Genomic DNA, 18,521 nt, shown 5'->3' on the forward strand with positions numbered 1-18,521 from the left:
TTGTGAAATAAAAAAAAATGAACACCAGCCAATACAACAATAACTGTCTCGTATGAATGAATCAAAATTATACCTATTTTTTGTCAGATCAGCAAAAAATACATTTTTTTGGTGTGCCACAGGCTTTTAATAATTAGTTTATGTATGTCATGGAGTTGAAAAAGGTTGAAAATTGCTGCTCTAGATTCCTGATTTCCTTCTCCTTATGATTAGAAGCAGTGGATGAAGTCAGGGTCACAAGTTGGTATGATTTTTGGGGTTTGGGGCTTGATCAGTCGTAACAGACCAATTGCTTGGTAATTGGAAAAACAATTCTTAAACACAATGGTTCACTCAGTTGTCTATTAAGATAGCCCAGGTCTGAACACAGAATAAGTAATTTATTGATCATTCAGTTAATTTGATCAATATGGATAAATAAGTACATTGGATTAATCATCCCTCAAAACAATGTCCAGTTTGCCTGAAATATAAATCCCATATACTATCTAAGTTAAAGCACTTGACTCAAAAGATTTTCAGAAAAATTCTAACCAAGGCACAAAAATATTACTTGCTTTAAAAAAGAGAATAGTATTAGATGTTACTAAATGGTTATAATTTCGGAAAAACCTCATTAATGTAGACTAATTTGGGTGAAGGGCATAATGAAATGGTAAAACAAAATTCAAAAAATAGAAGATTTTTGAAGAAATGCTATTAGTTAATAACTGTTAGCTACCAGATATTTTTAGATAATATAGCAAAATATGTAAGAATTAATTTAAATTATATATTGTTTGTATTTTAATGAGTGCCTTTAAAGTGCTTAAGGAAGCCTGTAAAAATTGGTTCTGTTGATATTCTCATTCTCTATGCTTTAACTTTTGCAACAACATTCATCTGCATTTTCTTTGAAGAATTTGGACCAAATTAAAATTCAGTTTCACTTATACCTGAATTATCACAAATCTTTAATAACTATAGTCCAAATTAACAAGAATTTTCTGCATTTATGAAAATGGAAATTTATACGAAAAGCAATTACTCAATGTCTAGATTTTCAGAAAACTAGCTTGAAGAGAATGTCTTTCAGGTATCCAAATTTTGTATTTTTATATCTACATCTGCAAATTCTGTAATTTTATTCTGGCACTTTATAAATATAGATATCTATCATCTCCCCAACACTTACAGATGTTAATGAATACCCCCTTCTATAACCATCTGTATAAATGCATACATTAAAATTTACAAAGAGATTTTTGGCATTTTTAGTTTAAAAGGACATACACATAGAGCATTTTGTTGGCTTAAACATTTTAAATTACAACACTGTACCAAATAACCTAACTACTCTTTCACCGAACATATACTGTTCCATTCTTCTACAATGACATAAGAAAAATTCATGACATAAATAAATCATCCCATAAAAGGATTCTATAGATGTCTCTCAAATAATATTGAATGTTGTATCTTTCTAGAGCAAAAAGCAGGTAATCACCTCAAAGCTCACAGTTCAGAGATAATGAAAGCTACTACATTTCAGAGAACACTCAGTAGGCATTAGCAAAGATAAAAAGGAAACTATTTGGCGATTGTGAGTATAACTCAGCACTACACATCTCCCATGCTAAACGCAACACACATTTAAAGCAGAATTAGAATTCCATTAACAAAAATTTACAAATGGCAGTGGTATACTGAAGGTGAGGCAGTCCGCTTTCAGGAAGTAAGAGATTGTACTGTCTGCAAGTGATTTAAAAACAACAATAACACCGACTAAAAATCAGTCTGCTTTTTATTATCATTATAATCTGGCAATTCTAAACTTTGTAATAAAATACTTCTCAAAAAAACTGTTGGTCTAAGTTCTAAACAATTGCTGAGGTTACAGTTGAATTTTAACATATAGGTAAACTTAGAATTAGCACATTTTTGTTCCTTATCTTTTAATTAACTGTGTGAAGTTTAATACAGAGAACTTGCAGTTATATCATCAAAATCCCAATCCAGAATGATTCTGGTACACCTATTTACTGCATTTCGAAAATAAGTTCCTAGTGGTTAAGAATCATTCAAGTTAGTTTCAGATACAGTTCTAATTTTCAAACTCTGTCACTCATATTTAAGAATTTTAATTGTGGATTTGAAATAAGCAATGATAGCACAGGGACTGTAGAGACAAAAAGAACTTGAGATACTTCAATTCTCTCATTTTAAATATTTTATTTATTTATTTTTAGAGAGAGGGGAAGGGAGGGAGAAAGAGAAGGAAACATCGGCGTGAGAGAGAAACATTGATTGGTTGCCTCTTGTATGTGCCCCGAGAGGAGGACAAACCTGCAATCCAGGCATGTGTCCTTACAGGGCAACTGAACCCATAATCTTTTGCTTTGTGGGATGAAGCCCAACCAAGCCATACCAGTCAGAGCAATTCTCTTATTTTATTTTATTTTTTAAAAAAAGATTTTATTTATTTATTTTTAGAGAGGGGGAGGGAAGAAGAGGGGGAGAGAAACACCAATGTGTGGTTGCCTCTGGTGCGCCCCCCTACTGGGGACCTGGCCTGCAACCCAGACATGTGCCCTGACTGGGAATTGAACTGGCGACCCTTTGGTTTGCAGGCCAGCATTCAATCCACTGAGCCACATCAGCCACAGCAATTCTCTTATTTTAATACATGACTGCTAAGAATTTTTATTTGTGTTTGAAATTTAAGAGTGAGACAGTGACATCTGTAAGATGCATTATTTTTACTTGGTAAATATAAATTTTTAATTATGTATAACATATTCTACTGACTTTGGTTAATATCTTTAAAATGAAAATTTATGCTTCTTTGTAAGTTATTATGTGCTTTAAAACTAAGGAACTAAGGAGAAAATAAAATATCGGTGGTATAATTTAGTGGGTATATAAATTGTATCTTATGTGTAATTTTGATTTTATTAAAATTCGCTTACTTGTTACTATAATGTTATTATTCATTACTGTAATAAATTAATATGTAGATTTAAGTTTTTTCTCCATTTACAAATATATTAATGTAATTAAAAAGGATTTAGCCTTTACTTTTTTCCTTTTTTGTATTATAATATTAAGTATTAATATATTCAAATCTTAAAAACAGTGTCTGAGTTTCTTATCTGGCTATTATTATTATTCATGTACTTTCACAATTTTTCTGAAAGTGACTTTGTCTTCTAGAGGAGATGTTAAAAATGATCTAGTTTTGGAGACAGATATGTTAGGTATATCACTGATACAATAATACAATTATTATTTATGAGAGCTAAAATATACTTTATATCTGAAGGAAACACAAATTGGTAAGAGTAAAATCATATTATCAGCTTCCCAAAATCAGAACCTTAACAAAACGACGTATTCTTGGGAGTCCTTGTTCATCAGATCTGTCTTCTGAGTAGTGAATACAACATTTGCTCCCCAGGTGCCCTAGAAGATAGAACTAAACTGATAAAAGAAAGTACAAAATTTTTCTCTTTTCCCTTCCTCCCTCCCTCTCTCCTTCCCTCTCTCTCTTTCTCTCTCCCCCCACCCCCACCTTCCCTCTTTCTCTCTCAGATTTAGGTAAGATGAAATACTCATTACTAAAAATTACTAAATCCTGAAATGTCCCCAGTGGAACTGTGGAATATTCATTTTGAGAGAAGGGAAGATTCAATCACCTTTAAGAGACCGTCTTAAGTGATCATGGTTTCAGATATGCAGACAGGCAAAATTTTGCATAATTTTCAGGGGTCATGGACCTCCTTGCAGTCTATCCATGGACAACATCCTTAAAGAAGCCCTGTCTATTTTAGCTCTAGTATTTAATAATTGCTCAATTTTCTCCCCTTCAAATCCTGATCATCTCTCAAGACTTGCCCCTGGTTTCACCTCTTCCATGAACCTCTGAAAATTTAGAGATAATATTTGTGGAGAGTATCCAGTATAGAGCCTGGCAGAAAAAAGGAACAGATACCTATCAAAGGCTAGCTTTCCACTTGTGATTGTTATTCTACCTGTGTGCTGTCTCCTTTCTCAAACTGATGTTACCCTTTAGTTAACATCATATAGCTCAGCAGTGTTTGTAAGTGTATTAGTTTTGTTTCCCTAGGAGGATAATGAGGTCTACGAGAATAGGGATTTTGTCTTCTCCCATTTCTTGACTCTTCTTTCTTGGCAGGAACTATTTTGACACTCTCAGTCTGTGATCAACTTCACTGCTTCTTTACTCTCCTTGAGGTACTCACATTAACCAGCAACACTATTTTCCTACAAAGTCTTTCTAGCTTGAAATTTTACAACTGGTGAGAATAATGCTTTCTCATATGCCATCCTCACACCCTCTCTCCAGCCATGTGTCATTAAGTTTCTTATGGCCCCTCAGGTTTTCCCAAAACACTGCTCTTCATGCTGGCCCACCACATCTAAGGTTCTTTGGCCTCCAGGGAAAATGCTGTCATTTTATTCAAAGGGCTGCTTGAGAGACGAAAGTACCTAAATTATGTCTTTTTCAGGTGGTTCTGTACTGTACTAAACCAGCCACTTGTTTGAAAGCAATGGAATAGACAAGGTTACTTTTGTTGCATGAAGGTTTTTGTTTTGTTTTGTTTTGTTTTGCTTGTCTTATATAAGTAATACCTTTTTTCCTTGTTGGAAAGGTTATGAAAATTATAGTCAATTGCTCACTCAAGCAAACAGAATAAAAGACAAGCTATAGAAACCAAACATGTCCTAAATAAAGCCTGAATATAAACTTTAAACCAGCAACTAATCATTTTTGTGTTCAGCCTAGAAATTCTACCTGATATCTAATTATACGTTGAATAAATTTTTAGCTAAAGAATCCTAAGTCACAAAAATTGAGTGAAACTTTATCTTATTGGTAAGGATTCCACAACCAATCTTAACTAAAGCAATCCGTAACAAGGAAAGGGGAAAATTCAGAAACTTTCAACAGTCTTTCCGTCTTTCCCTAGCACTTAAGTGGCAAGACAACTTTTTGATGACAAAATCACCAACAAAATGACTTGGAAATCCTTTCAGGAATCTTTTACTTCCCCCTACAAGAGTCAAGGAATTTTACACAGGAAAAAAGATGACCCATAGTATTTTTTAAACGCTCCATTGATGTTTGATCAGCAAAGCTGTATTGAGTGGAAATGTACCAAGGCTCGCAGCAGGAACGGTGAATTGTGGATACTTAAGGGTTTTGCTGACATGTGGGAATGGGTTTAGGTTACTATCTTTGTTAACATTCATATTTACTGTTCTTCAGAACATCATACTAGGCTGAGCATTCTAACTTCGAATATTATTAAATATATATAAATAGCTAAAGTAACATGTCATGTGAAACATCTCTATGTTTTAAGAGAAGCCAGAGAAATATTGGAATGTGTTGTATAATTTCCCCATTAGTTAAACACAGGATGTGATGATGTCTTTGTAAGTTCTAATGCTCACTTTTTAAAAAACTTCTCTTTTACCCTAGTCTTCTCTTTCTTTCAATGATGAATTTAAAATCAGCCTTAAATTATCCAAATATCCCTTTCAAATAAGGTAGTGCTAAGAACTTTTTATAATATTACAGTTCTTTTAGAGCAAAATTTTTTTTTAAATTTAATAAGTAACTAACACATGCTTCAAAAAAACATGACTAAACTTTTTAAGACCTTTGTTATACGGCAGTTATTGAAGAAAACTTCCAGTGTGGTATGTTCCCACTCCCTGTAACCATGCTATATTTCTGTCATATTGAAGCAAAAAATGTTCATCATTTTGTCATCTCTGTCTGCAAAGCAGAGAATTACCTTCCCAAGCTCCTGAGATTTATGCTTTTAATTACCTCCTATCTGCTTCACTACCTTCCATACCTAAGAATCAATATAAATAGTCTTATCCATGGGAAAAATGTAAAATGTTTGACAAAAGCAGGCCATCACTTTCTAGATTTCCATTTGATGCTATCGATTCCTTCTTTTTTCTGTACTTTTTTTCTTGATAGAACCAGTTGTTTTTTTAAACTTATAAAATTATTCATTTATCTAATCATCTGTGCTGCTTAACAGCAGATGTAAACTTTACAATAGCTTTCCAGTTCCAAATTCACCAATGAGATTATTATCACTGCGGTGTCTCCGTATTTCATCATCAGCTGCTGACTTCAGTTCAACTGCTGTTTTCTCCAAACTCCCTTCATCATAAACTCACTTTCCAGTGAGGGCCAACTTTCATGGCTTACTAAGTTTCTAAAGGGGGCATCACTATTAGCATAGGGGGAACCTGGCAAACTAGACACCGGTATTCTTAAAACTCTGCCTCTCACATTTTATCAGCACTATGTATTTTATTAACCCCCTAACAAATGATATATATATATTTATACATAATTATGTATAATGTATATATGATTATATAAATATAAATATATGATACATTAATTGAGAGGCTGTTAAAGGAGCTGCTATCTCTCTCCAGGGCTTCAAGAGAAACAGAGTAGCTGTTCATGGGTGGCAGGCAATGATTGTATAAATGTTTGTGAGAGGAGGTGGCAGTTAATCTGTAGAATTAACACGTATAGATCTGATAGTGGTGATGTAGGGAGGGTTAAATACTGAAAATGAAGTTTCGAAGTTTTCTGTGACATGTCAATTATCAAATGTGATGTCTGAAAATTCAGGACATACAGGATAAACTCATTTTTTAAGACAGTATGTTGGTTTCAAACAAAATATGCTGGCCCTGACTGGCATGGCAGAGTGGGTGGGGCATCATCCCTCAAAGTGCAAGGTTGTAGTTCGATTCCCGGTCAGGGCACAGGCCTGGTTTGTGGGTTCAGTCCTTAGTCGAGGTGCCTCTGAATGGCACCTAGTTGATGTTTCCCTCTCTTTCTTACTTCCTCTCTTCCCCTCTCTCTAAAAATAAATAAATAAAATCTTTAAAAATATATGCTTAATAGGTATGCTCCCTCCCAAAGGGAAGTGCCTCTGAATTTAAAGCAATGAATACTGTCATTCACCTAAAAAACAAAAACAAACAAAAAAAAAACTTAATAAAGATGGTACGCATGTCCAAGAAAAAGCTAGAGGACAGGAGGAGAGAAGGTAAAGTAGAGAAGACAGGAAGGAGCAATTCAATGGTCTAGTGGAAGAGCGTATGTTTTGACATGGAAAGAGAAACACTAATAACTTGTGGATGGAATTTCTAGAGTTAAAAGCAAGCACTAGGCAGCCAATAGCAAAACAAGAATCCTGTGGAAGAATGTCACATGGTGAAAAATAAAAAGCTTCATCCTACAGAAAATGCAAGGATGCGCCCTTGCAGCTGAGTACCTTTCCTGCTTTTGCTGCAAGGGACATCTTCAAATGTGGTGTCTAATAGCTCCTGCTTCCCAGCTGCTCTGACTTCCCAGGGAAGGGGACACAGCTGCTGCAGGGACTTGCTGCCTCACAGCAGCTGGTGGAGAGATGGCATTGGGCGTAGTGGCCAAAGGAAATGGAGGGTCAGCCAAGGACACGGGAAAGAATATTTACATGGGACCCAAAGTTGTGGCTTTCTCCCTAATCTCATGCCTGCTGAGACCTCTGCTGGATGACAGAGAATGCCAGGGGCTCTAGCAGAAGCTGCACTAATGCAATTTCAAATTACGCTAACGGCAGATGGTGGATGGGTCAGTGTGTTTATGCAAGACAGAGAATTTGTATTATATGAATGGCTTAAAGAAATCAGGAAGTGGGCATAAGCTTATGAGAGAGAGAGAGAGAGAGAGAGAGAATAAGAGAGAGAAAGAGAAAGACTTAGGAGTGTATACTTAAATAACCATATCCAAATAAAAACTACAAAGATGATAAAGATGCAAATGCAGAGGGAAATGGCACTCAGACATATGAATTACACACTAATGCAGTCACATGGGAATTGGAGGTAATTGTTGAACAATTTCACTTTCTAAAATTTTGGGGAGATTTGTAATAAAGAATAGGAGTCATGTCACCCACAGAATGTTCACACAAATGGTTGGTCCCCCTGCCATTTTAAATTCTAAGAAAACCTTTAGTTGCTTGTCCATGTGCACTTAATCAGTCTAACATAAATCAATGAAAGAGCATCAGGTTATCTCCTTATGTCTTGACATGTGAGGGAATAAAAAACACAGCAGAAAGAACTGTGAGCTAAAATGAGAGCTACAGATATCAGATAATCAAAAACCAAAACAAAGGCAGAGAACAACACAACACAAGTAAAAACCCAGAGGAACCACAAAGTAAGGTAAAATAAAGAAAATGTAAACTATGAGTGATTTGAAGTTTATAATGCTATTCAAAAGGTAAAACTGTAAATTTCAGTCTGTGGGGTCAGCAATTAGGGACGCTATATCTCATGAATCAACTGTGGCATTAATGCTGGGTGTCCAAATTTCAGGGTCAATTCCTGAATCAGAGTATGTACAATTTGATTGAAAAGATCATTATGCTTTCATCCCAATTTGTCTATAAAGCATAAAGGACCCAGTCAGGTATTATGGGTATTTATGATTAACTGTTCTGTGATGATGATGATAATAGCTCATCTCTATTTTTAAATATTTAAGAGGATCAAATTGTCCTGATTTTGTGTGAGAACCTGTTTAATGATGAGTTTCCTTTACCCTTCTGCTACCATTCCCCAGAGAATTGAAATTAATATGCAAATTAGAAATTATTTGAAATCTGCCAACTTAAAACCTAGCCAAAAAGAGAAATGTTAGCTTGAAAAATATCTTAAAAGCTATGTTAGGTCTAGTTTCCAGTATTTTTGTATAAAAACCAAAAGCCCAAGAAAATTTTAAGTCTTATTTAAAACCAACTACAGAACACTATAGAAGATGTATTTTTCTGGAAAGGCTTAACTCTAGAAAGGTATTTCTCAGCAAAAGAGTGAAAATTCAAAGTCAGGCTTATCAATATATGACCATACTACAGGTGCAGCGCACTCGTTCTTTCCTTGGAGAGGGAAGGGGCATTCAGGCTTAGGGTAGCCTCATTCAGTGCTCAGCTGAAACCATATTGGGTTTGGGGAGAAGGTGTCTAAGAAGAAACTAGGGATTTGAGTGCTGCACATTTGTGCAAATGTCTGCGACTCATTTGGAAAGACATATTATTCCTGGACTGCAATGCCTGGCCCCTGGCAAAGTTGATGTTGTTAATTTGTAAAGGTTCATTTGGGAAACGTTTGTGATTAATGCTTGTTCATTTGAATAACACTGTATTGTGTAAATAAAGCTGTAGCTTTTTGCTTTCCAACAGTGGAGTTCTACTGAGATGATAAAGGCTGGACAAAGGGGGCTACTATGGACACTTCAACTAGGTCACATTGAATTTTAATGCATGGAGCCTGCCCTGGTACATTTTATATGGGTAATGGGAAACTGCAGAGTGCAGCCTGTTTACTGTGAAAATCTGCCTTCCAGATTTTTCAATAACCATACTTTCTACACTGAAGAGTGAAGGTGATTCAGTCTCAGGCTGGTTTAGAAATCTTATTAAAGAAAATAAGAATGAGCATCTTCAATTCTTACATTAAAATGTAAATAAGGTAATTATAAAATAATACACTCATCCTCAAATAAAAAATGCTCAGTTTCAGAGCTCAGTTATGCAGATTACAGCACCGTTACTAAACACAGAAAACATGTACATTCATTCTTGTGAATTTGCCATTTGGACTACGTGGCTTTACTGCCCAGAGTCTAAGTATGACTCAGAAATTTTATTTCTTTCTCCATTATCAACAGAGCTTTTGAGTGGTGACAAGGAATCTGGTGGTCACATGCTCATGTGTGTACATGTGTTCATGTCCCTGTTAGTAAATACAAAGATAATTACTGACATGGAATGAAGCTCAAGTCGACAGTGAACCCACTCCTGGAGAAACTCTGGAGTATAGAAAGAAGATGGGCAAACCACTCCCCACCCCCCATCCCTGGCCAACCCATGGCACAAACCAAAACATAAAACTTAACAGTCATTCTTTCTTGGTCTTAACTGTTCCACCCATAAAGTGAGGGTGTTTATACCCTGTTCTTTTAACAGAATTGCCATGGAAATGATTTTTAATCGTAGAACTGGAAAGGTCCTCTGAAGATCATATAGTCCATTTTAAGTTATATCATAGAAGAAGAAACTGAGGCCCACAGTAGTGAAATGATTTATCAAGTTAAGACTTAGAACTTAAATCACATTCAAGGACTCTTAATCTAGAGTTCCATACCTTGTGGCCTCTCTATGTATGGAGCAATAAAAATATACAGCAGAATACCTGGGACAGGTTCTAGGGGGACCTAATAATGTTAAACCTAGATGCTTTCATTCACACTGTCTGTTAGTAAATTTGCTGCTGGTCTCTGGAGCCTTGTACGACATTAAATAAAAGCCCAATAAATGCACAGAAAATGAGTAAAGTTATTACGTGAGGCAATGTAATAAAACAGGAAGAGAGCTGTGGATTTAGAATCAAGAGACTCAATTTCTGTCCTAGATCTGCCATTTGTTGACTATAAAAATCTGTGTAATTCCAAAAGATTGGAAATGACCTAAGTGTTCACCAGTGAGGGACTGGTTAAATAAACTATAGAACATCCACATGTAGACTATTGTATTAGTTTTCTGTTGCTGTTGTAGCAAATTATCCCAAACTTACTGGCTTAAAACAACACACATTTATAATCTTAATACTTCTGAAGGACTGTGTTCTCTTTTGGAGGCTCTAGGGGAAAACTGACATCCTTGATTTTCCAGCTTCTAGAAGCTGTTCCACATCCCATGGCTAATGGTCTTTTCTTTCACCTTCGAAGTCCACAATGGCCAGTAGGGCTGTCCTCATGGCGCATCATTCTAACCTTCTCTTTGGCCTCCCTTTCATATTTTTAAGGATCCTTGGGCCCACAGGATTATTCAGGATAAAATATTTTAAGGTCACCTGACTGGCACCCTTAATTCCATTTATTAACAATTTTCCTGTGGCATATTAGGGCACATGATAAAAGGTTCAGAGGTGAGGATGTGAACATCCTTGCCTAGCATATCTGTAAAAAATCTGTGAAGAACCTCTTTATGTATTGATAGGGAAAATTCTCCAGGATATATTATTACATAAAAAATGCAAGGCAAATAAAAGTGTAAATAGTGTACTACCTTTTATGTAGAAAAGGGAGGGAATAAGAATATACATGTATATTCTTACTTGGTTATATTTGCATAATCAAACCCAGGAAAGATATGCAAGAAATACTGAAGAGTTTGCATATAGACGGGAATAGCCAGAAGGGTAGAAGGATGGAGAATGGGTTAAACAAGATTTTTCAATGTATCCTTTAAAATTAATTGGCTTTTTGAGCCATGTAAATATATGTTGTTGTTATTATTTATTTTTTTAAATCCAGACTCAAGGATATGCTTATTGATTTTAGGGAGAGAGGAAGGGGGTCAGTGTGGGGGGTGGGAAACACCATTGTGAGAAACCTCAGGTAGTTACCTCCTATACGTGGCCCCCAACAGGGATCCAACCTGCAACCTAGGTGTGCTCCCTGACTGGAGATTGAACCCACAACATTGTGGTGTATGGGATGGTGCTTCAGCCAACTTGAGTCACCCAGCCAAGGCTATTATTATTATTTTTAATTCAAGGAATTCATAATTGCCCAAAGCCTCTATTATTCATCAGCCTCGTTACTCTTCTTAAATTAGCTTGGGAACCTCAGTTGTCAGTGGCTTTATATGCAGCAGTTCTCTAACATGACAATCATAGACTTCAAAAACATTTGCCTATTTTGCAATATTTATACAGATTTATTTTATAATCTATTTACATTGTATTGTAAGATATTTTCAACATCTAGCATTCCGGTGCTGGGAATGCTGGGACTAAATATGAAGCAGGTCTTCTGATGGGCATTCATTTTATTTTTTTTTTATTTTTTTATTTTTTTATTAATTTATTTACTTTTTAAATACATTTGTCTCTGCCTTCCCCCCCCCCTTTCCCTTGCCCCCTCCCACCTTCCCTCCCTCAGCTCTTCCCCTTTGGTTTTGTCCATGAGTCCTTGCTATATGTTCCTTGACTTTCCCCTTCCCTTCCCTTTCCCTGCCCCCCCCCTTCCCTCTTGTCTCTGTTGATTTCTTTTCCTTTCAGTGTTGCTGGCCATATTTGCCTTGCTTCTTTGCATTGTTGGTTAGGTTCCGCTTATAGGTGAGATCATATGGTATTTGTCTTTCGCCCCCTGGCTTATTTCGCTTAGCATGATGCTCTCCAGTTCCATCCATGCTGTTGCGAAGTTTAGTACTTCTTTTTTCTTTCTGCTACGTAGTATTCCATTGTGTATATGTACCATAATTTTTTGATCCAATCATCTACTGATGGGCATTTAGGTTGCTTCCAACACTTGGCTATTGTAAATTGTGCTGCTATGAACATTGGGGTGCATAGGTTCTTTTGTATTGGCGTTTTGGTGTTCTCAGGGTATAGTCCCAGCAGGGGAATCGCTGGATCAAAAGGCAGTTCCATTTTCAGCTTTCTGAGGAAATTCCACACTGCTTTCCATAGTGGCTGCACCAGTCTGCATTCCCACCAACAGTGGACTAGAGTTCCCTTTTCTCCACAGCCTCGCCAGCACCTGTTGTTTGTGGATCTGTTTATGATGGCCATTCTGACCGGTGTGAGGTGGTACCTCATGGTGGTTTTGATCTGCATTTCTCTAATGGCTAGTGATGCAGAGCATCCTTTCAAATGCCTCTGGGCCCTCTGTATCTCCTCCTTAGAAAAGCATCTGCCCAGGTCCTTTGCCCATTTTTTGATTGGATCGTTTGTCTTCTTGGAGTCAAGTCGAGTGAGTTCTTTGTATATCTTGGAGATCAAACCTCTATCTGATGTATCATTAGCAAATATATTTTCCCAAATGGTTGGCTCCCTTTTCATTTTGCTGATGTTTTCTTTAGCCGTGCAGAAGCTTCTTATTTTGATGAGGTCCCAAAGAACCAGTTAAGTCGTGAACATTTTCATGTTATAGTCATAAAATTACAGGAATTTAATTTCTCTATTTGAAAGCAGAAATTTGGATAACTATGCAAAGCTATTAAATATACTTAGATCAATTTAAGTGTTTATTATTCTCTTTCCTTGCAGAAGTCTTTAATTATACCTTAAATTTAATAGCAATATTGTATTTTAATAGATCTCTAATAGGTATGTCTCTATCATTAATTAGTCCTCTATTTAAAAAATATTTCATGTCTCCTATTACATTGATTTTTTTCCAGTCAGGTTTACATATACTTTACATATAGTAAAATTCCTTTTTAGGTATTGAGTTTTATGAGTTTTGAAAAACAAAAACAGCTATGTAACCACCACAACAACGAAGATGTACACTCAAAAAAGTTCTTTCATGCCCTTTTGTAGTGAATTCCCTAACCCCACCCTCTGTCGGTGTTAACTACTGATCTGATTTCCATCTCTATAGTTTTGTCTTTTGCAGAAAGTTATGTAAGTGCAATCCTACAGTAGTATATAGAGTATTTATTATTTTAGTATTTCCAATAAACATGAATCTTATAACATACTCTTTGCAAGATGGCCTCCGGGGGGGGGAGTAACTCAAGAAATATCATATATAATATGCAATCTCCAGACTCAGATTTGCATTGGTCATTGGCTTTACTTGGTAATTGAGTACTATTATAAACATTCTACTATTATTTATTTTGAATTAATGTTACTTTATTTCTTATTTTATTTTTTAGAATATTTTATTTATTTATTTTTAGAGAGAGGGGAAGGGAGGGAGAAAGAGTGAGAGAAACATCAATGTGTGGTTGTCTCTTGTATGCCCCCTACTAGGGACCTGGTCCCAACTCAGCCATGTGCCCTGACTGGGGATCCAACTGGTGACCCTTTGGTTTGCAGGCTGGCACTCAATCCACTGAGCCACACCAGCCAGGACTTATCTCTAATTTTAAAATCTGCTTTTGTAAGAGATTAATTTGTACCCTTTTCTTCTTCTTTTTTTTAAACAGGATAATTAGGCTGGCCAGATAAAATAATGTATAAACCTTTCTCTTTATTTCCATGTCTGGGAAAATATAAATTGTATAGTGATTTATTTTCTCAGGTATTTAATATAATAAATTTTGGCACACACACATGAAATGTGACACTTATCAAGAGTAATAATTTCCTTTCAGCATTCATTGCATTTTAATTTTTTCATACTTCCATTGTATTTTAAACTTTAAAAATTATTTTCTGCTATTTATTTTTCAAAAGTAAACATAATAGCTGAGGTTAAATATAAAATGATATAGGTGAGACTGATTACATAGAGAAAGCCTTGTTTTTGGTATTAGTCATTCTATTGCTCAAGTTTCTAATTTGAGTCTAAATCCCTTAGAAATCTGGCACATTGCAATAAGTGGCCCACCAAGAGGAGTGGCTGCTAGAGACTATGTACATATGAAGAGGTACATATATTCAGAGCAATCAGACTTTCAGCTTGACAGACTACAGAGAGCAATGAAAAGGTGATACTCACATCCGAGTTAAAGCGAAGCTGACAGACATTACAAGAAATAACTTGTTTCTTCTTTGGAGGAATGGACACTCCAAATGTGTGGTTAATGACTGCTTTTTGCACAGGATCCATCTGAAGAACAAATGATAAAATAGTCACTTTATAACTTCAAAGGATGGGCAATAGTTTGAGCAAGTAAAAGTAGCTGTATTATTCCTTAAGGTTTTAACTTTTCATTCCCAAACAAGGATAATAAATAATCTCATTCAATAGTAATGTATTTGTTTCCAGAAACTGAAAACCAAACCAAAACAAAACAAAAAAACTGGTTTGAAATCATAACAGAAATCATTGGAGAACCCAACATCCCAAGAAATCACATGTATATAAGGAGCCTTGAAAAACCTTGAAAGAGTCATAAAACAAGAAAATTTAAGATCCAAAGGTCAAGGTTAAAATTAACTTGCTAATGCTTTCCCTAACTGGGGTGAAAATACTTATGATAGTCTGGAATGATCTCAAGGACAATTATTACAGCTATATATAAGTTTCCTAAATTATGATTTATGGCAAAGTCATAAATTACAGACTCATATCACAGCCCATAAAATGTTGATTTTTATTTTAAAATAATTTATTATTTTTCATGTACTATAGATGAAATTCATTATACGGGAAATGAATGTCAAAACTGTACACTCAAATGCCCATAACAAATTGGATAATATGCAACCCTTGTTTAAATTTTGATCCAGTAAAGTTTTTTGATTTATAACTTGTGACTTTTCTTCCTTTGTTTGCATATACCATGCATATTCCGAAAATATAATGATTAAAGTACTCAACCATAGAAAAAGTATGGCACAAAGCCATGACAATACTTGGGAAAAGAAAAAACATGATTTGCAGAGCCTATAAAAAGAGAGACACGGCAGAGATTCTCTTGTATAAGCCAGATAATAATCTCCAGCATTAACAATGAACAACTGGCAGTTCAAAAAACAATGTGGATGATGAACAAAGCATTACTTATAAACAGATGGAACATGAACTGACACCATCGTCTAGGAAATCTCCTGAGGTTAGAGTTTAGGACTGGATTAGTTGATACTTGGTAGAGAGGAGAAATGAAGGCTATCCCTGGTCAGGACTATGAAACAACAAAGTGCAAAAGTAGCAATTAGAAAAACTTAAATACATTAGAAAGAAGGCTGGATCACAGAATTATTGAAGAGTAAAGTGATTTATTTTTTGCTACAAGTTTAATAAAGATGACAGATTATCGTCACTATAAAGAACAGATTTGTGGGTTGGGACACTTCAAAATTTCGAGAAGAGGAGTTTTCTGAAATAATAGAACAATTCTATAACTTGATTGTAGTGGTGGGAACACAAATTTATACATGTTTTAAAATTTATAGAGCTATACAAACTCCCCCAAAGTAATTCTTCACATAATAACCTAAAAAGTAAAAGAGAAAAAATTGTTAAGAGTGTTATGTTTAACTACCAAGTGTAAAACAAATCTGGGGATTTATTTTATTCAAGGCAGTAACTGATTATATTAACTTTATTTAATGAGAATAAAAGAAAAATACAGGCCTCCACAGGCACAGGAAATTTCAAAATGTAAGAAAAGCCCTATTCACTTTCTTAGTTTATACACAAGTACGTACACTTAGGTTTCATTCATTCATTTGTAAAATATGAAACTACACTTTTGGGCTGTTACTAAAAATGAAAAATCAGGACAGGAAATAAAACAGCCTACCTATCTTGGCAGGATGGAAAAACTACACTGCTTTGCAAAGTTAAAAAAAAAAGAGGATTTTATTGAGATATTATATTTTCTGTTTTCAGGGTCTAAAAACTACATCTGGTGATATGTAAATGACATGGATTAAAACTATGTGAATATTCTTAAATACCAGTTTTCACATGCCACTTTCATTATTTTTGTGATATTCACATACTATTGTATTATTATTCAGTTAATATTTTTTCTTTAAATCAAATTAAAATCAACTTTTAAAAAACATAGCAATACTTATGAAATCATAGTTCAACTGTACATGCTCTCCTATTACTCATTTCAAAAAATATATTAAATATTAACATTAAAAACAAAAACTTTCATTCTCTACAATAAATGCACATATCTTACTGTTCCCATACCACCATAGAGAAACATAGACAAAAGATAACAGCTGTAAGAATCCAGTTCTATTTAGTAAACAAAGATATTTGTTGATAGCGCCAACTTGACTCTTGAATATACATGTTCCCTTTAAATTTTTGAAATTAATTTACAAAATAATTCCTGATAGAAATTGATTCTACTTCAATATCATATTTGCACATCAGCCTAAACATTTCCATTTATATTCCCAACTCTGAAAGCTCTATCTTAAAAGGTGACCTGTGGCTGAGCACTCCAAGAACAAAGGCAGAGGAGTACCCAGCCAGGGGCTCCCTTCAAGAAACTCTAACCAGAACTGGCTTCTCTATTTAATATACATAATCCTCCCTGTACCCACAAAATTGACTAAATAAATTCAGCCTTTTACCTGTGACTAGTCACCTGCCATAAAAAAATTTCATCCTCACTTGGAAGAGATTTTTTTCTATTTTCCACTTGATTCTCTATTTTCTTACAGGTAGTATTTCAGGAAACAATCCACTTGTTTTTTCTTGCCTAATCTCTTTTATCTTTCTCTGTTGCTTATCACAGAATTCTGTAACTGTATTTCTTATTCATCGTTTGGGGAAATGAAAGAAAACTTTAAGTTGCATAAAAAAGAAATGTTCCATTTGCCAAATCATCTGATACCTGGAAACTCACCATCTAGGTGATGGCTTGTGTATTTTCATTCGGATGCCATAATTACAAATACCCGAGTCATTTCAGTGGGATCCAGGCTTGTCAAGAACATAGAAAATATTTTCAGATCTCTCTCTCTCTTTTTTAAAGCATAAAGTGGTAAAAACTTGAATTTTTTTCTTATTCTTACAATACTCTAAAAGTTAGATGAAAATAACTATGATGTAAACTTATATTAACTCATATTTTTTGCTTCATTAATGCAATGTCAGTTCTCTATAATCATGAGATACGTATATCTAAATTGATGGTAATCATTTTATTCAATCACCAATTTTTAGGATGAATAAAACATTCAAGATAAATTAAAACAGTCTCATAAATCCTAAAGTGTGATAAATAGTGATAGATGCAAGTGATTCAATTTAGTATAGTCAAACTATGTATATCATAACAATTTCATATACAGAATATTTGGAAAAAGTTTTTGAGCTTTTGCAATTATATGACAAATTCTTATTTTAAAAAATTTACTTGACATATCAGACATTTAATTATTAAAAAGGAATGTTTTAAAATATCTTTATTAAAATGTTTATGTCACTTTTAGACGAACAAATTCCTTCTTAAATACTCAAACTAAATTAGTTCATTTTAATTCACATTGCACAACAAAGCTGTGTATTGAGAAGATTGAGATTCGTTGGTAAATAATGCTGAAAATGTTTTAAAAAAAACACCCTACCATATAGCTCTAGCTACTAATATTTCTTACCTGACAGAATTTATTGGTCCCAAATAAGCCTCTTCTTTTCTAAAAAAGTAAAAGTTAGAAGCAGTAATCTGGAATTTTGAGGCTAGCAAGCATATTTATGTAAAATTATTAAAAAATCTACTTTCTTTGTCAAGTTCTGATTAAAAAGGCTTAAATGTAAAAAGCTGTAAGAGTTAACACGTGCCATTTTGTCTAGTGAACAGCATGTAGAAATGAAAAGCTAAACCTATTAGTGCAATTAACTGGTAGGCAATAAAAATGAAAAATGGGATTGTGGCTGTTACCAAGAATCAAGGAGACAATCGGAGGCTATGTGTGGAAATATTAACCATTATACTATAGTGCTTATAAAGAAAATTAATAAAGCTGTCCTTATGATACCCTCTATA

At 34.6% G+C, this 18,521-nt stretch overlaps 1 protein-coding gene across 10 annotated transcripts in view; it reads right to left on the reverse strand.

The window, feature by feature from the left end:
* Positions 1-18,521, reverse strand: part of ZNF385B (zinc finger protein 385B) — a 369,869-nt gene that overhangs the window by 35,108 nt on the left and 316,240 nt on the right. For 9 of the 10 annotated variants that reach the window (XM_054562404.1, XM_054562402.1, XM_054562405.1 and 6 more), the window contains 2 exons: positions 18,133-18,171; positions 14,558-14,668 (listed from right to left, as the gene is read on the reverse strand). In XM_054562404.1, coding sequence (XP_054418379.1) covers positions 14,558-14,668; positions 18,133-18,171 — 150 coding nt within the window. The remainder of the gene's footprint in view (positions 1-14,557; positions 14,669-18,132; positions 18,172-18,521) is intronic. The other variant, XM_054562403.1, reaches the window with a different exon arrangement.

Source organism: Pteronotus mesoamericanus, unplaced genomic scaffold (assembly GCF_021234165.1).
Source record: "Pteronotus mesoamericanus isolate MK-2021 breed Mesoamerican mustached bat unplaced genomic scaffold, CSHL_Meso_final scaffold_651, whole genome shotgun sequence".
NCBI classification, from domain to species: Eukaryota; Metazoa; Chordata; class Mammalia; order Chiroptera; family Mormoopidae; genus Pteronotus; species Pteronotus mesoamericanus.